This window comes from Saccharomyces mikatae (genome assembly GCF_947241705.1).
Source record: "Saccharomyces mikatae IFO 1815 strain IFO1815 genome assembly, chromosome: 14".
Lineage (NCBI taxonomy): Eukaryota > Fungi > Ascomycota > Saccharomycetes > Saccharomycetales > Saccharomycetaceae > Saccharomyces > Saccharomyces mikatae.
Genome location: NC_079269.1, coordinates 171,469 through 190,090, shown reverse-complemented (window position 1 = coordinate 190,090; position 18,622 = coordinate 171,469). Strand labels below are relative to the sequence as shown.

At 38.6% G+C, this 18,622-nt stretch overlaps 9 protein-coding genes across 9 annotated transcripts; 5 read left to right on the top strand and 4 right to left on the bottom strand.

Moving 5' to 3' along the window:
* Positions 1 to 106: 106 nt before the first annotated feature.
* Positions 107 to 3,022, bottom strand: SLA2 (Sla2p; the record flags this gene model as incomplete). Its single annotated transcript, XM_056225155.1, has 1 exon — positions 107 to 3,022. One exon carries the CDS (start codon positions 3,020 to 3,022, stop codon positions 107 to 109), a length of 2,916 nt encoding a protein of 971 aa, XP_056079001.1.
* A 595-nt stretch (positions 3,023 to 3,617) lies between these two features.
* On the top strand, positions 3,618 to 3,944 carry SUI1 (translation initiation factor eIF1; the record flags this gene model as incomplete). The annotated part of the gene is made up of 1 exon (XM_056225154.1): positions 3,618 to 3,944. One exon carries the CDS (start codon positions 3,618 to 3,620, stop codon positions 3,942 to 3,944), a length of 327 nt encoding a protein of 108 aa, XP_056079000.1.
* A 289-nt stretch (positions 3,945 to 4,233) lies between these two features.
* Positions 4,234 to 4,773, top strand: CWC25 (U2-type spliceosomal complex subunit CWC25; the record flags this gene model as incomplete). Its single annotated transcript, XM_056225152.1, has 1 exon — positions 4,234 to 4,773. The coding sequence occupies one exon, from the start codon at positions 4,234 to 4,236 to the stop codon at positions 4,771 to 4,773; it is 540 nt and encodes a 179-aa protein (XP_056078999.1).
* On the bottom strand, positions 4,770 to 5,447 carry VPS75 (Vps75p; the record flags this gene model as incomplete). The annotated part of the gene is made up of 1 exon (XM_056225151.1): positions 4,770 to 5,447. The coding sequence occupies one exon, from the start codon at positions 5,445 to 5,447 to the stop codon at positions 4,770 to 4,772; it is 678 nt and encodes a 225-aa protein (XP_056078998.1).
* Positions 5,448 to 5,918: 471 nt separating this feature from the next.
* On the bottom strand, positions 5,919 to 8,222 carry CRS1 (cysteine--tRNA ligase; the record flags this gene model as incomplete). The annotated part of the gene is made up of 1 exon (XM_056225150.1): positions 5,919 to 8,222. One exon carries the CDS (start codon positions 8,220 to 8,222, stop codon positions 5,919 to 5,921), a length of 2,304 nt encoding a protein of 767 aa, XP_056078997.1.
* Positions 8,223 to 8,497: 275 nt separating this feature from the next.
* On the top strand, positions 8,498 to 9,745 carry RPA49 (DNA-directed RNA polymerase I subunit RPA49; the record flags this gene model as incomplete). The annotated part of the gene is made up of 1 exon (XM_056225149.1): positions 8,498 to 9,745. One exon carries the CDS (start codon positions 8,498 to 8,500, stop codon positions 9,743 to 9,745), a length of 1,248 nt encoding a protein of 415 aa, XP_056078996.1.
* A 340-nt stretch (positions 9,746 to 10,085) lies between these two features.
* MPA43 (Mpa43p) lies at positions 10,086 to 11,717 on the top strand (the record flags this gene model as incomplete). Its single annotated transcript, XM_056225148.1, has 1 exon — positions 10,086 to 11,717. The coding sequence occupies one exon, from the start codon at positions 10,086 to 10,088 to the stop codon at positions 11,715 to 11,717; it is 1,632 nt and encodes a 543-aa protein (XP_056078995.1).
* Positions 11,718 to 11,746: 29 nt separating this feature from the next.
* On the bottom strand, positions 11,747 to 15,685 carry RAD50 (MRX complex DNA-binding subunit; the record flags this gene model as incomplete). Its single annotated transcript, XM_056225147.1, has 1 exon — positions 11,747 to 15,685. The coding sequence occupies one exon, from the start codon at positions 15,683 to 15,685 to the stop codon at positions 11,747 to 11,749; it is 3,939 nt and encodes a 1,312-aa protein (XP_056078994.1).
* Positions 15,686 to 16,765: 1,080 nt separating this feature from the next.
* On the top strand, positions 16,766 to 18,490 carry NRD1 (Nrd1 complex RNA-binding subunit; the record flags this gene model as incomplete). Its single annotated transcript, XM_056225146.1, has 1 exon — positions 16,766 to 18,490. The coding sequence occupies one exon, from the start codon at positions 16,766 to 16,768 to the stop codon at positions 18,488 to 18,490; it is 1,725 nt and encodes a 574-aa protein (XP_056078993.1).
* Positions 18,491 to 18,622: the final 132 nt, after the last annotated feature.

Genomic DNA, 18,622 nt, shown 5'->3' with positions numbered 1-18,622 from the left:
GCAAGAATGAACGTAAAAACCAGATACAAAGTTAAGTACTTGTTTCTTCAAATAAATATATTCACTTAAATGTTTATCTTTATATACCAAAAAATACAAATCATTATTAATCATCGTCCTGATTATAGTAGGCATGTCTTCTTATTTCTCCCAATCTCTTTCTAGCGTTATTCAAAGATTGTTCCAGTTTTAAAATTTCCACCTGTTGTTCCATTTCGACAGTTTTCAACGTATGTTCGGATGTGAAATCCAGTGGTTGCTGCTCTTGCGAATTTGAATGACCGTCTTCGATCATGCCCATGACGTGGTTACCCAAACATCTGCATGCATCGGTAACGTCCTTGGAACAATGTTCCAATTTATCTTGAGCTTTGGAATGGATGGAGGTTTTCACTCTCGATGCTGCTACCAATTGTATTGTGGAAGCAGCCACTTCTTTGGAGGCAACAATGAATTGCTCAGGTGATGTATTTTCGTTATCCTCGGAGGTGATTAGCTTACTTGCAGTAGTGATTAAGACATTGGTTGCATTGGCCACAGCCTTTGCCGCAGATATCAATCCCTCCGTCCATCTGCTATTTTTCAAGTAGAACTGGTTTAGTGGGATACTTGTTGTAGTGGCAATTTCATTTTGACACTGAATAGCAGCCTTTACCAAAGCCACAACGGCATCAATGATCAGCAATGCCAGTGACAACAATGGTTTGGGCACATCAACACGTAAATGTTGCGAAGATTTGACAATCTTGTCAGCAGTGGCAACCAATTCAGAGTGAGGATTTGTCTCTTTGTTTGATTTGACAGATTGCATGTTCAGTAGCGGTTCAATGGCTAAAGATAGTTCTTGTAACTTTTCTTGCATGTCGACATTGGCATTAATGACAATGTCAGTTTTCTCTTCATCTCCAACCTGGTTGAGGTTTTCAGACATCAAGTCCTCGAAGAAATATTGCCCTTCTCTAGCACATCTCTTCACCAACGTCAAAATTTTGTCTGACTGTTCCTGTGGTAACGTGGTAACGGCATACGCCTTTGAGTTGGTCACCAAGGTGGCCATAGAAGTGCTAAAATCACTGACACAACGAATGACTTCGGTTTGGTCACCCTGGGCAAGCCCATCTACTACCAAATTATTGAAACTCGTAGCAAACTCAGTGGCATTTTCAGAAGTGCTTTCCAGTAAGGACAAAAGAAAAGTGGGAGGAGTTAGCGGACCAGACCAACTCAAGGGAGAATCAAGATTATAGACTGATTCCTGGATGGTGTTGATACCACTCTCTAATATAGCGTCCAAGATAGGGTTCATCTTATCTACGGTCATTGTCTCTGCTGCTGCTGCTGCTGCCACCGCTGCCGCACTGTCTGCCTCTGCATTATTGATGGATCTCTCTAACTCTAGTCTTGCCCTATCACGGTCCTTAACCAACTCGGCCATTTGCAAATCCTTTTGCTTCAATTTCTGTTCTAGTTGTTCCTTTTTTTGGATAGACTCCTGTGCACTATTGACCTTCAACTGCAGTTTTTTGAAACGAGGTAACAGATTTAGATGTTCCTGCCGCAATTGGGAGTACAGTTTGGCCAAAGATTCATATTTTCTTTCCCAAACGTCCAACTGATCTTGCAAAGCAGTTAGCTGTTCATCTTTATTAGCCAGTTGTTTAGAGGCGGTCGCATCCATCGTTGAAATTTCATTCTCTAACTGTTGAACTCTTTGGTCATACTGTTGCAATAAAGCCTGGTCCTTTTCGTACTGGCTGGTAAGGGCAATTAGATCGTTTTGATGTTGGTTTTGTTGTTGAAGTTGCATATTCATCATATCTTGCTGTGTTTGTTGTAGTTGCTGTTGAAATAGCTCTTGCTGTGCCTGCTGCTGCTGCTGCTGTTGCATACGCTCTTGCTCAAGGCGGTTTTGCTCATTAGCAAACTGGGCCTGTTGATTTGCCCAAAAGTCTGGCTGCATTTGAGCCGTCGTCTGTGGGAAAATGGCATTAGCAGCGCCGGTGACGGTAGGAATCATCATGGCTGTGGTGGCTCCCGTGGGCATCGTTTGCAAGTAACCTGTGGGGGTAGAAGTAGTCCTTCGAGATACCGGACGGGGGGAAACGGCTGATTCAACCACAACTGGGGGTGTTGGTGTCGGAGTCCGTGCCGGAGTCCGTGCTGGAGTCGCAGATGTTTCTCGTTTTTGGAACTTGATCTCTTTTGCCTCGTCCACATCGTTGGTTACAAACACATCTGGTGCATCCACCGGTAGTTTAGGAATGGTCACCAGCGTCGTCAAGTATTTGACAGAAGAGCAGTCCGCGTAAAACTCAAACAGTCTCGCATGTTGCAGCTCATACCGTTCCTTCAGAGGCTGCAAAGCAGCATCACCCTCTGAATCATTCAATTGCCTGTGCATAGCTCTCAGCATCGATGTAATGAACTTGTAAATACCATATGACTCTGCAATCAATGGGATAAGTGCAGAAATCTTGCACTCTGTGTTTCTCCTCTCAGACTGAATCGAGGCAAAGATGATCTGCGAGAACTCATCAAGCGAATCCTGTAACGACATTAGGTCTAGAATCGTCTCATATCCTTCGTCCGGGTCGGAGACCGAGACAAGCGACACGTACTCCTCGTATTCAAACGTCCCATTGTTGAAACCCCTATGATGAGCATGAAAGTCTAGCTTTAAAACAAGATAACGCACATACTCCCGAATCAATTTGCTGTACGATGACCCGCCCGGATGCACCCTACCCAGAGACATAATCCAGTCTCTATCCCGGATGGCCTCGGCTAGCGCTGACGGATGACCCTCCTGTATAATCTTGTGCAGCACAATAAGCATCTTAAACAGCTGAACTTCATCATTAGCTAGCGGCAGTGTCTTTAATGTTGTGAACACAGCTTTCGAAGACTGATGGTCCCAAGTGTACACTATGCATGCACGTACGTGCTTTCTCTTAGGTGCGGTCTCCTCCATGGAACACGCCTTTTTAAGCGCTTTCTGCAAATCTGAGTCGATTCTGGACATTCTACTCTGGATCCTGGTGCCTATGTTACTGTTACTACTGCTGTTTTGCTAACAAATTTATTAATTTCTTATTTTTACCATAACTATCTATCTGTATAAATATACATACATACATATATATATATATATACATATGTTTCTGCAAATCGCCATTATTAGCATTCTCCTATAGGACGCCAAACGGCGCGCGACCGCGTCGCTTAATACGACCACCCGCTACTTTCTCGTACAAAACGAACCAACCTGCCGCATAATAAAGTACCTATACAAGAAACGTATGTATACAACAATTACGGGCTTATGATCCAACGGTGTAGCCAGTCAAGATTGACCACTGTACTGTAGCTTGTTGCGTACGTTTGGGTCAAAAGAGGGTGTTGTCACCAAAAACGGGCTGGGTAACGGCTGTTTTTTAAAGCGCACGCAAAAAATTTTATTTTTTTTTCGTCACAGGGATAAAAGCAAATTGCGAAAAGGATAAGACTTCTAGAGAAGAGGTACTTGTTGTTTAGTGCTGTGCTTTTTTCCTCTTCTCCTTTCCCCTTCTTCTTCATAAAGGACCAAGGAATATATATATATAGCTGAAGCAAATCGTATGTCCATTGAGAATCTGAAATCATTTGATCCTTTCGCCGACACAGGAGACGACGAAACCACCACTTCAAACTATATTCATATTCGTATCCAGCAGAGAAATGGTAGAAAGACTTTGACCACGGTGCAGGGTGTCCCTGAAGAGTACGACTTAAAGAGAATTCTTAAGGTCCTAAAGAAGGACTTTGCATGTAACGGGAACATTGTCAAGGATCCAGAAATGGGTGAGATTATTCAATTGCAGGGTGACCAGAGAGCAAAGGTTTGTGAATTTATGATCTCCCAGTTGGGATTGCAAAAGAAGAACATTAAAATTCATGGGTTTTAAGTTCAGGCTCACGTCTCGTTACTTGGCCGCGGCTTGCTTGCTTTCTTTCTTAGTACTGTTATCCTATATTACAACGTAACTGTTTAGTTATCTAGATCTAAGTGCATACACTATAATATATAATATAACATCTCATCTTTATTATTGTTTCTTTTTCTTTTCTTTTTTCTTCCCGCGGCCGCGTATATAACGGAGTAAGAATAGCTTGTGTAGCCTCTTTTCAAGATGATGATGAGAGAGTAGTAGGATAGAGTAAGAAAAGACCAAGATCAGAAGGCGTTTATTTACCATGGGGTCGGGAGATTTGAATTTGTTGAAGTCATGGAATCCCAAGCTTATGAAAAACAGGAAAAAAGTATGGGAGATCGAGCAAGATCTTGTTAACGAACAGCAGAAGCTCAACACTCGGTTGAAAGAAATTGAAAAGGAACGTGAGTTAAATGAACTACTAAACGAATCAAATAAGAACAAGACGGACGGTCTTAAGAACGACCTAGCTTTGAAGAAATCTGGCTTGGAGTGGATGTATCAAGACGCAAAACTGAGTGACGAAAAAGAAGACTATCTACTAGGTAAAAAAAAACTAGACTCATCTATACTAAACCAACGGGCCGCAACAGCAGTGGTAGTCCCTGCCGCGGGTACTGCTACTGGTGCCGCCTCAACTAGAGGTTTACCCAAGAAGAACTCAAAAGTGCTTAAGGACGATCCTATGAGTAGGTTTAAGATAACAAAACAGAAGAGGAGAACTCCTGACACATCAAAACCAAGAACCACTCTTCAGCGGGGGAAATCACAGTCCAAGCCCGCTTTGGACCTGGACTATTAAACCTTCCTCTTCTTAGAGCTTGGTTCGTCGTCGGATAGGGGCAAGTCCACCTCACCAAGGCTTCCGTCGTCATCTTCACTGTTGCCATCTCCGCTTAGCCCGGATTCTCCTTCTTCGTCCTCCAGGTCCCTCTGTGCTTCAGTGTAGTATCTCACGCAAAAAGGGTAGATCTCCTCACTGAACAATGATGCTAATGAGTCACCGTGTGGGAACTCCTTTCCGGGTTTCAATCCAGTCCATCTAAACCAGCCAAATATGGTCTTCATTCCCTGCCTGTATTTCTTTTTTCCCTCCGGATTGCGTTTGTCTTTGATCAAGTCCGGGTTTATTGAGTCGTAACTTTGTGGCCATTCAACCGAAACAGGCTCACTGGTCAATATACCTTCCTCTTGGTCGTCTCCGCTTTTCTTGATTTGGAATACCTTGGTTACTTGTTGCTGTTTGAAATCTCCTTCAATGCCGTGAAAATGGAACGTGATACCAAAATCTCTCGTGTCGTGCGCTTCGGACGTCAATGCCAACCATTGTACTTCGATCTTTTCTATAGTATCAACGTATTTAAAGTCAGAAGCCCTTATGTAATTCGCAAAACTAGCATGTTGAGAAAGGACAATTTTCCAAAACTCTGCAATTTCATCAATGTAAGCATCCCTTTTCTCATAAACAGGTTTCATTTTGTTTAATCTGTATAACTCAACATCACGCTCAATTGCGTCCACTTCTTCTTCGCATTTAGCGAGCCCTAGAAATGCCCTCGCACTAAATTCATACAGCACTCACGAAGTACATATTGTTAGTATAATCGATTGCGTTCATTACCTCCCTTGTCTCATGTACAGTTCAATTCTACCTACTGTTCATTCTCGTTTTCTTGATCACTCATTGGTCACTGCGTTTTACTTGTCAAACTTTATTTTAGATATCAAACAGTTTGTCATTGGAATATTATTCTTATATTTTCCCAAAACCACAGGTCTTCGGTTTTTAGATATTTTTTCTGCGCGAAGTTTCTTGCTTTTCAAGAAAAAAAAATAAACACTATATGCAAAATTATATTAGTTTGTTTCTATTCTAACGTAAAAATACTGCATCTACATATACACGTACTTTTGCATAGTTGCGCACATTAATAAGTCGTGAGTATCTTAATTATCTTTCCCGAAGTACTCTTGGTGTAGCTTCTTTTGTTGCTCCCATTGCTTCTTTAACTTTTTGGTCATACTCTTGGTAATGTCATTACCATCTTTGTCCTTCGTTGGAAGGCCTTGGTCGTCCCAAGCACTATACAATGCGACATCCCTAAACATATCTTCTGGCTTAATTTGGGCCTTTTGCTTTCTTTCGTTTTCCTTCTGTTCTCTTAGTTTCTGCTGTTCCAACTTCTTTAGTTTCTTAGCTTGTTCATTGGCAATCTTCTCCTCATTTAACTTGACAATCTCCAGTTTTTCATCATTGGTTAAAAATTTGATCAAAGCAGATTGTCCGTTTCTATCATCCAATGCAACGTTTAAGTTTAACAAATCTTCGTTTCTGATTTTATCTGTTAATTGTAGGAATTCCTTCGATTCTGCTTTCTTAATAGCCAGAGAACGTACCTCGTCTCTAAATGTGGATAAACACTTAACATATGGCATAGCAGTGTCTTCCAACGAGCCTAACGAACCATCGTTTGAGCCAGCTTGTGCTTCCCAACCCAAGTTGTCAGGACGAGATGGGAATCCAATTATTCTTAAAATTTTCGTGACATAGCTACAGATAGCAATCAAGGGTTCAATTTTTAATGCAGATCCTGCGGTGGAGATATAGGTATTTGACTTAGTAACTAGTTCACTCAAAGTCTTCAAAACCACGGGCGTAGATAAGTTATCACAAAATGCTGAATGGACTTTGGATTCACTCTCAACAAAATCGGCCAATAATTCTTTCTCCAGAAGACTGAACTTTTTGGAGATATGACCTGCAGAGGCAGCGTCGTTTTTCAACGCTCTAATAGTCTTGAAAAAATTATTCATGGCGTTTTCGAATGACTTTACTTCATGGATCAAAGATTCCTTAAAATCTAACTGATTATTCCACTGTACTGAGGCAAAAGCTAACCTCAATTGACGGGGTGAAAATTTCTCTAAAGCTTCTTGAATGGTAATGAAGTTCTTCAAGGATTTAGACATCTTTTGACCCTCAATATGTAAATGACCTGTGTGCAAGAAGTAGTTAATCCATTGCTTATTGTCGAAGCAGGCTTCAGATTGAGCCAATTCGTTATCATGGTGAGGAAAGGCTAAATCGATACCCCCAGAATGGATGTCGATGTTAGAGCCTAAAATATCACTGGCCATCACGGAGCATTCAATGTGCCATCCTGGTCTACCTTTGCCCCATGGTGATTCCCACTCAGGTTCACCTGCCTTTGAAGCTTTCCATAAAGCAAAGTCATTACTTGACTTTTTACCATTATCAGCGAAGTTACTTAAGGACCCCTCGGCATCATTAATCAAGTCTAGTTGGCCTTTATTCCATGGCTGACATTTTGCATAGTCATGGTTTGGTGATCTGTCAAACTTTAACGTGTCAAAATACACGGAACCGTCTGTAGTGGCATATGCGTAGCCATTACCAATAATTTTTTGCACAAACTCAATAATTTCTGGGATGTACTCCGAAACACGGGTAGTAACAGTGGGAGGTAACACGTTTAAAGACGACATGTCATCGTTAAATTTTTGCTCCCAGTAAGCTGGGAGTTGACGGAAAATCTCTGGATCACTGATAGTAGAGCCCAATTCTTTGTCCAATAAAGGGACCGTCACATCTTTGACTTTTGCAAAAGCAATTTCTGGATCCATAGAATCGCCCTTAGTAACTGATTCAATGGCATTTTGCACTGCTGTAACATGCATGGGAAATTTGGGGTTTTCTAACTTCAAAGTTTCGGTATCAGCCTTTGATAACCAATTTTCAAATTCTTCGATTGTTCTAATTTCGCTACCTTCAATATTAAAGTTTTTATTGATATATTGGAAAAGTGCGGTTCTGACCTTGTCGACAACGCTGGTGTTAAACTTGGTCTCGTTATCTCTGACAAAATTATCAAATAAATAGTTTTGTCTTGCTCTTAAAATGATTTTATCATCGATATCGGTAACATTCTGTACAAATTGCACAGTGTAACCAAAGTAATCTTGGATAATTCTTCTATTGATATCAATAGAGACATAGTTTCTGGCATGTCCCATATGAGAAGCATCGTAGACGGTAGGACCACAGGAGTACCAAGTGACCGCTCTATTGCCAGATTGCGGAACGAACTTGACCTTAGATCTTGTCAGACTGTTGTACAACTTCAACACGGCTTCTTCAGCTTGTGGTGCTGGAACATTCCATTTGGGTTGGACGACCTTGGGTGTAGACATTATACTGTATCTTCTCACGGTTCTGGTGAGGATATTCATGCATAGAAGAAGAACTTGACCCCGCCATTTAAGCACCAGCACTAACTTGCAACACTGCTATTTCCAACTGATAATATCTCTTGACTAACTTGGCGATGAAAAAAAGTTTGCGGTCACCCGCGCTGAAAATTTTTTTTATTGCGATGAGCTGAAATTTTTCATTTCTTTTAAGATTAAGCACTATAATAACTTGAATTTAAGTGCATTTAGGAGGACTTTGTACATCGCTATTAGTACTGCAGTTGTTACAAAGTATTTCTCAACTGTATATAGTAATGTCTGTAAAAAGGTCTGTTTCCGAAATTGAAATTGAAAGTGCCCAGGATCACCCCTCTGTTGCCGTGGGAAGTTTCTTCAAGGGCTTCCGTGCTGCCAGCGAGACCACATTTGACTTATACAAGAGGAAGAAATCTGAAAAGGATGAATTTGTACTGCACGGTGAAAATGAAAGATTAGAATATGAAGGCTCGACGGATCCTGCTTCTCAAGCATCGAATCAATATGTCGTAGGTCTATATAATCCAGAAAAGAAAAGCATTCAACTCTACAAGGCTCCGGTTCTTGTATCGAAAGTTGTATCCAAGTCAAGCAAGAATTTAAGAGGTCCAAAAATCAAGAGTAAAAGTGACACCCGTCCATCTGCTTTAAGAAATGCATTAGGTGAAGCGTTCGGTACCAAGAAAGCTAAAAAGGCTATTGCGGATTTGGAAAGAAATCGTATTGATTCTGATAAGCTGACCGACTCTGCTATTGACATTGTGGACTCCGTGAGAACCGCATCCAAAGATCTGCCAACAAGAGCTCAATTGGATGAAATTACTTCCAACGATAGACCCACTCCATTGGCCAACGTCGATGCCACTGATGTGGAACAAATCTATCCGATTGAAAGTATAATACCAAAGAGGGAATTACAGTTCATTCGCGTTTCGCCAATTTTGAAGGAAACTGATAAAGAAAAGAAGTTGGAATTGTTCCCATATCAAAACAATTCGAAATATGTGGCAAAGAAATTGGATTCTTTGACACAACCTTCACAGATGATAAAATTACAGCTGCTATACTACTTATCACTATTACTGGGTGTATACGATAATAGACGTGTGAATAATAAGACTAAACTACTAGAAAGATTGAACAGTCCACCTGAAATTTTGGTAGACGGTATCTTAAGCAGATTTACTGTGATAAAACCCGGCCAATTCGGAAGATCCAAAGATCGCTCCTATTTTATTGACCCACAAAATGAAGACAAAATCCTATGCTATATCTTAGCAATTATCTTGCATTTGGATAATTTCATTGTTGAGATTACACCTTTAGCGCACGAACTGAACTTGAAACCATCCAAAGTCGTGAGTTTGTTTAGAGTGCTCGGTGCTATTGTCAAAGGTGCCACAGTTGCTCAGGCCGAAGCTTTTGGTATTCCGAAAAGTACTGCAGCTTCTTATAAGATTGCTACCATGAAAGTTCCATTTAAGCTACCTGAAATGACGAGAAGAGGAAGAGGTCCAAGACGTTAGGGTTATATAAAGTTATATATTGAGCATTTTGTCTCTTCTGGTTCTTTGCTGGATAGAGTGATAAAACAGTAACATTTGAGATGGTTCTTCAAAGTAGAAGAAAAAGAAAAAGAAAAAATAAAATAAAACTACATTTACATGCGCTATTTTTTTTTAACAAAGTATAAATGAATATATAGATAATTAGAAATTTTAAACTTGGTAACAAATTTATCATTGTTATATTAAATTGTCCCGTTTTTTAGAAAATTTGAAGGTAGTGATTGAAGGCACATCTAATTAGCCTTTTATAATATCGATAATTCACAATAAAAAATTAATCTGTGAGAAAGGCAAAATCATGAATTACAGTCCTCACGTTGGAATCGGTATTGATTTAGGCTCGTCAAGTGCTAGAGTAGGCATATATAGTTATTACAATGATGCGTTACTGGGAATGGCCCAGGAGCCAGTTCCATACTACCAGGATTTTACAAAAAAGTCGTGGAAATTCTGGCAAAAATCAACTGAAATAATTGAGGCACTTCAAAAGTGCTTTCAAAAATTAAAAATTACAGAGTATAACGTTAAATCCTGCGGTGTTTCTGCAACATGTTCATTGGCTATCTTTGAAAGGGTTCATACAAGTGAAGCGTTGATACCTTATCCAAATGAAAACAATGTTATATTTTGGATGGATTCTTCTGCAACGGACGAATGCGAGTGGCTAAATGCCGAATGTTCAAAACAACTTTTGGATTATTTGGGAGGGAGATTCGTACCCGAAATGGGTATTCCCAAATTGAAATACTTCTTAAATGAATATTCCCACAGACAAGACAAGCGTTTTCACATTTTTGATCTTCATCAATACATTGCTTATGAACTTGGTCGTTTATATCAATGGAACATTGATGGACTCTTAAGAGGAGAAAATATTAATGGAATAGGAAATGATGGAGAAGCATCTGGCTGGTCATCTTCGTTTTATAAGAACATTATGAATATACCATCTAATGTGATCATCGGCCCTGTTGGACTTGTTTCCAAGAAGGTAATTTCGACAACTGTAGTTCGCAGTTGCATTGACAGTTATGCAAGCTGGTTCGCAGTTTCTCCGCCCTTTTTGGAAAGATCATTATTTATGATAGCCGGTACTTCCAGCTGCTACATGTATGGTACGCCAGTCTCGAATACTAAAATTCCTGGAGTATGGGGACCCTTCAATAACATACTTGACGACAAGGGTGACTTTTCTGTTTATGCTGCCGGCCAATCGTGTACAGGTAAATTAATAGAACATTTGTTCGAAAGTCATCCCTGTGCTAGAAAAATTTTGAAGAGTGGTGCTGATATTTATCAAGTACTTGAACAAACAATCCATGGCATTGAGAAGAAAAAAGGTCTATCAATTCATATTCTTGCCAAAGATATGTTTTTCTATGGTGACTATGAGGGAAATAGAACTCCGTTTGCAGATCCACGCATGAAAGGCTCATTCATTGGCGAGACTACCGATACATCAATTCTGAACCTTACATATAAGTATATTTCCATCTTAGAATTCTTATCATTCCAGACAAAACTAATAATTGATACCTTTCAAAGTCAAAAGGCATGTATACGTATCCAAGAACTAAGGATATCTGGCAGTCAAGCGAGAAACGAAAGGTTACTATCTTTAATTTCTTTGGTTAATAATGGTATGTCGATAAATAGACCGAGAGATAACGTTGACATGATGGGCATTAAAGGTGCTTACATACTTGCAAAATCTGCGAATGAAAAGAAGCAATTAGTCGACGTGATAAGAGAGAGGGATGTTGGTGATGACAACGAAAAGTTCCAGCCTCTTTCTGAATACTGTCTTGGAAACGATAGCACACTACTAAAAAACTTACTTTGCGTTAAATATCGTATACATTTGGACATGGCAAAGCAGCAAAAGTATTATTACAAACTTGTCGATGAGGTTATTAGTCCTTTCAGTTAACTTACCTTTCCATAAACGCTGTGCCGTTTTCAATAAGTGACTCTATTAATATCTACCCATTCAATTTGTGATTTTTGCCTGTCATCTCTTTTGACTTTGAAGAAGTGGTCAGTAAATGCCGCTGCATTCATATGGCCTAAAAATTTCTCATCATGAGTAATGACAATTAGTTGAAAATTTTTTTGGTGTCTTCTCATGTTAATTATATTGTGTAGAGATTTTGCTAAACTTTCGATGTTCTCTTCATCTAAATTAGTTGTAGGTTCATCCAGTGCTATTACACCACAATTAGCGCCAAACGTTTCAGATAGAGCTAGTCTGATGATAATTGACGCAAGAACCTTTTGGCCCGCGGAACATCTTCCTCTCATATCTAGTTCAACATCCTGCTTGTACATCACAACACGATAGTTATATGATTTTCCCTTCACAGTACTACTAACTTCGTCAGATCTTATTTTGATAGTATCTATATCAGTGCCACTATACGTACGCTTCCACAATTCGTCAATGATTCTGTTTATATCCTGCATTTTCAACCCATGATATTTCATAATAGCACTATCCAATGCTTTAGAATAGACATCTATATCATCAGTAACAAAGGTTCTCGTCTGTAATTCAACCCATTCTTTATGATATTTTTTTTCGATGTCTTTGTAATCGGTTCGCAATTGATGTGTCAACGAATCTATCTGGTTTTGTAATTGTTTCATTTCGCCTAATTTGCCTGCATTCTCAGAGCTTAGCTTTTCAAAATTGGTTCTTAGCCTTAGTGATTCCTCTTGATATTTATCTCTTTCAGCTTCTGCATTTTGAACATCCAATTTACTGATTTCAGATTCGATATCTTGGAGTTGCAGCTTTAATTCAATTAATTCTAGGTTTTGCTTCAAATTTTTCTCTTCATTATTTGACTCAGAAAGTTTTCTTTTTTCCTCATTAATTTCATCTAACTTGAGATCAAGTTGTTCTTTCAATTCTTGCATTCGTACTTTATTCAACTCTAATTCCTTTATCGTTGTTTGTAATTCGGTGAATCCCTTAGTTTCAAAATCAATAACTTCTTTATAAATTGCCTGAAATCTATCTATTAAGCGATTAACATCTGCCACTGTTTTTTGTTTATTGTGTATTTGAATATCACGCTCATATTTTAGTTTATCCAGAACAGTTTGGGCTTCATCTTTTTTGTCCTTCAACGTAATAATACGTGATTCTAGAGCTTCTACTCTAGAATCAATATCTCTGATGTTCACTTTTTTTGCCTTTATAGAATCATCAATGTTTTGCTTTTGTGTTAGTGATGATTCGATTTCAGAAACTGTCAATTCCTTCTCCTTGATTAAACTAATCATTCTTGCATTTTCTCTCACTTTCTCATCTTTGTCCATTTGCAAATCCGCAATACTTTTCCTTAGTTCACGTAAAGAGTCATTCATATGTTTTTGTTGATCCCTTAGCTCATCGACAGTTTGAATAGCATCTTCGCCGGTGTGGTAGATGGATAATTCCTCAGATATTGTTTTGGAACTGTTCTCAAGATCTTTAATTTCTCTTTCCAAATAATTGAATTTCTCAATCAGAGGGCGAATTTCGGATTCAGCAAATTCCTTTTCATTTTTCAATTTCTTAGAATTCGTTTCCAGTTCATCAAGTTTCGATTTGGAAGTTTTTGTTTCCTCTTTAGCCTTTTCAAGGCATTCCTGAGCATTATTGATTTTCTCATTTAAGGAACTAAATGAAAGGATATGCTTCTCCAACAGCCTTAAGCTATGGAGATATTCCTTTTCATTTTGAACTGTCTCTTTTAAAGTTTTTTCAAAATTTATGTCTGTTTTGGTTTTTAGCTCTTGTAACAACTTACTTTTGAACATTTCATTTTCAAATTTTCTTGAACACAAATAACAGCAGCTGTCACGTTCAGCTATTTCTAAGGCCTTTCGATTGAATTCCAAAGTTGTTTGGTGCATCTTCAAGTTCTCTAATGCAGTTTTATAGGAGAGTTCAGTTTCTTCTAGGACATCATTGTATTCGTCGATGGCACAATCTTCAGGCAAGTTTTCATTCAAAATTTCTGTCACCTTTTTTTTCGATTGAAGGTTATCCTGTAAATCCTTTTCAATAGCTTTCAAATTATATAAGTCATTTGTATATCTTCTATCCAAATCATGAATATTTTTGTTGTTGGTCGCTATATTCTTTTGCATATTAATAAAAAGTTTCTGAAAATCCATTTCTAAATCAGATTTCTGAAATTCTTGAACAACAGGAAATATCTCTCTTATTCTTGGATCACTTTGTAATTTTTCCGTGATCTTTTGTAATTCATCGGATTTGGAATTAATAGATTTTTTGATTAGTCCTAATTTAGCATATAAGTCCGATTGCTGATTTGTTTTCATTATACGATCTTGGAATTTTTCAATTTGGTTCTCTAAAATGATCATTTCATTGTTCTTTTCTTCTATTTTCTGGTTCAATTTTGATATAATATTATCACTTTCCCAAATCTGTAACTTTTCCCTGTAGGCCTTGAGTTTCTCTATTTCTTGATTGAGACCATCCTGAGTGAATGAATTTTCGAAGGACCTTAGTTTTTCAGTAAGTTCTTCAGTATCACGTATTAGTTTTATCCTATCTTTTCTATTATATTCCAAATTTTGTGTATCAACAGTTATTGAATTTACTAACTCGGATAAATTGGTCTCTTTCAATTGAATTTCCTTTGAAAATTGTTCCGCAGCATCTGTTAGTTCTTGAGATATAAGAGTTCTGAATTGTGACATTTCGTGGTTTATTCGAGTCATGTCATTATTCTCAGTATTTGTTAGATGTTGGAACCTATTTTGAAAGATTTCCTTCAGTGAGGAAAGATTATTTAAGTTCTTTTCGTATGCATCCTTACCGGCTTCTAATTCACCTTGTCTTCTAATGAGAGAATTAGAGAGATTTTGTAAGGATGACTGCTGTTCTTTCAGATTTGAAATACTCATTTCTAAATCTTTCAACTGGTTATTCTTATCCATCAAGACTTTAGAGAAATTTTTCAATAAATTTTGCAAATCTGGTTTCGATAAATCCAGGATGTCAATCGAGTTTGACAATCTTTTCACTTGATCACTAATTGAAACTTTTGTATTTTTCAAGTTCTCCACTTTGGATAAGATTTTTTGAAAATCTTGATTCGATTTAAATAGTTTATCAGATTTTCCAGTGATTTCGTTCAGCTGAATTTCAATTTGGGATACTTCTTCATTGTACTGGTCAATTTTCGTTTGCAATTGGTGAATATTGAGCATCATACCCTTGGATCTGTCTTTGTCTAACTTCAGGTGTTCCACTGATTGCTTCAATAACTTGATATCCACAGACATGTCCTTCTTTATGGATTTTAAGTTGTCTAGAGCCTTTGTAAATTTCATTGCTTGGAAAATCTCATCAAACTTTTTCTTCAAATTCGAAGGTTCACTCAGTGGCCAAAGGCTGTCCTCTTGGTGACAGAATATTACGTACTCTAGAATTGCCTTTGGGACACCCAGATAAAGAGGCACCTGAGCGTCTAATTCCAAAGACCTGGTAGACAATGTGCTACGATCACCACTATTGTTAATAGCAACTAATTGGCCTTCCAAAGTCTTGAACGTAGTGGTTGTCTTTTTCATTATCAGTTGAATATTTCTGGTGACAATCATATTGAGTCCATTGGCACTTGTAAATGCCAGTTTGACCTGAGCTCTAATGTCCTTCTCCCCAGTTATCTTTGGGTCATGAATGAAAACTCCACCTTTACTGTTTGGTGGAAGGTCACCTGTCGTGGCGTATTTCAAACATTCAATGATGGTTGTCTTTCCTGAACCATTCATGCCGACAATTAAAGTCAAAGGCTTGCCAAATTCAATCGTTTCCCTATCATTGGAGTCAAAAGACCGTATACCCTGAATGGATAATTTATAAATAGCACTCATCTTTGCTCTGCTGTAGCTTCTTTCGCGTTAATTTCCCAATGATAGTTGTACTTTCCTCAAAGTTTAAGATTTGCATTATCGATTGAAACTTGAAAACCGTTTGAAAAGAAGCGATGAGGCAAGAGCAGACACAACTGAGAAAAATAAAAAGAAAGAAAAAACTTCTCCCAGATGAAGACAAATGTATAACAGCATTATTTTTAAATTGGCTAGGTCAACCAGATACTTTTTTCTGGTACGATCGCCACTACGGCTACAAGCACAAGAGGCAACGCAAAACTGATTAATCATAATAAAACGTGCAGTTAATATCCATCTGAAACTTGAGAGAAAATTGTTCATCCATTTCCTCGAGTTTCAACATAATCAGTGATAATATCAGTGCTATCCAGTTTCATTTAGTAATGTCAGGGATCAACAAAAAAGTATTGTTTTCACAGCTCAAACGAAAGGTAGGAGAATTACAGATCTATCAATTTTTGAACAATTGACCGTCTTATTTGTTTAGCCTCTGTAATGCTCAATAACTACTTTCTCTCAATGTTCCACACTTATCTCATGCTTCTTAGCCTCAAATCTTTCTGGTAACACCATTGAAAACTCGGCGGCTAAACATCTATTTTCCGTTGATAGTGATATCTTAGTCATTACCGACGGTCAAATTTTGATTCTTTTTTTGCCACCCATCAAAGCGGAGGAGTGGAAGAAAAAAGTATAAAAGGGCTGGTGTTTTGTTCTTCCTCCTAATTCTTCGACTTTTTTTAATAACTCCCCCTCTACCTTTCTTATGTTCTTTTAACTTACATTAAAATTTAGTACTCGGCAACCTTATTGTATTGTTTTCGTATCGTATCGCATCGTATCATCGTATTGTACACAACTAACTCACCAATCAAGGGCTCTTCTTACAATTAGTTACGTTACCGTATCCATTGCTACAACCTATAATTTCAAGCAAAAGAAAAATAAACTATCGTCTATTTTTTTTGTATTGTAGTTTTCTCTGATTTCATATTATTTCTATTACTTTTCCCCAGGCAGGAGTTACAGGAAAGAAACAAACATACTAAAACAACCACTATGCAGCAGGACGACGATTTTCAAAATTTTGTAGCTACCTTGGAATCATTCAAAGATTTGAAATCTGGTATTTCAGGTTCTCGTATAAAGAAACTAACCACTTACGCACTTGATCACATTGATATCGAATCAAAAATCATATCTTTGATAATAGACTACTCAAGACTTTGCCCCGATTCTCATAAATTAGGTTCTTTATATATCATCGATTCAATAGGTAGAGCTTACTTGGATGAAACGAGATCAACTTCAAACAACAGCAGCAGTAAGCCCGGTACTTGTGCCCATGCCATAAGCACGTTGGGCGAAGTAATTCAAGAACTGCTATCCGATGCTATTGCAAAAAGTAATCAAGACCATAAGGAAAAAATTCGTATGCTTTTGGACATCTGGGACAGATCCGGTTTGTTTCAAAAGAGCTACTTGAATGCCATCAGGTCGAAGTGCTTCGCCATGGATATAACAAATACTACAGCAACCGCTGCCTCACAACAATTATCATCGGATCCCAAACAGAGATCGAAACAAATCTTATCAAATTTGAAGAAAAGTTCTCCCTTAAACTTGAACATAAGTGTGCCTATAGATTTAACTTCCACAGATCCAGCCAAGCAACAGACCGCTTTATTTCACCTAATAGCTGCTCTGCAAAAACATTTCAAAACTTCCTCTTCACAGACCGTGGCCACTATCACACCATCTCAAACTCATACAATAACAGAATACGGTAGCAGACGTGAACGTGAAAGGGAAAGGGAAAGGTACCATTCTAGAAGGAATAGATCTAGGTCTCCCCCAGCACCTTTTCCTCAACCATTGGCGGGAAGGAAGGACCGCTATCCATCCGTAGCTCAGGATCAGTACAGCATAGGTGCCCCTAATACGACATTTGGCACAAACAATCACCATTTATACCCGGATGAACTTAATGTTTCCAATAACCCTCATTATAGACCGAAACCAGTAAGCTACGACTCCACATTACCACCCGATCATATCAAAGTTTACAGTCGTACTCTTTTCATCGGTGGTGTACCACTAAACATGAAGGAGTGGGATCTGGCTAACGTACTCAGGCCCTTTGCTGAAGTGCAAAGCGTCATTTTGAATAATTCTAGGAAACATGCTTTTGTAAAAGTGTATTCAAGGCATGAAGCTGAAAACGTTTTGCAAAACTTCAATAAAGACGGCTCCTTACCATTGAGAACTAGATGGGGAGTTGGTTTTGGCCCAAGAGACTGTTGTGATTATCAACACGGTTACAGCATTATCCCAATGCACAGACTCACGGATGCTGATAAAAAGTGGTCCGTAAGTGCCCAGTGGGGAGGTACTTCTGGTCAACCTTTGGTTACCGGTATTGTTTTTGAAGAGCCGGATATTATTGTGGGTGAAGGTGTTTCTTCCAAGGCAATATCTCAAAAGATGCCCACTGATTCGGGCAGAAATGGTCCACGTTCTGGTAAGCCTAGCAAATCTGGTAGCATATCTTCAATATCCCCAGTACCCTATGGCAATGCCCCACTAGCATCTCCTCCACCGCAGCAATACGTGCAGCCTATGATGCAGCAGCAATACGGTTACGCCCCCAATCAACCATTACCTCCTCAAGGTCCCCCCGCCCCAGCGCCCCCTGTACCTCAGCAACAATTTGACCCTACTGCCCAGTTGAATTCCTTGATGAATATGCTGAACCAACAACAGCAACAACAACAGCAAAGCTAATATCTCTCCTCTTTACTAATTCTGTTTACACATATATAAGACTAATTACCTCTCTATATATTTTTTAGTTTTCTCTCATTTTTTGCTCTGTTGTTAAAACGATCTTCTTTACGTACTCACATGATTAGTATG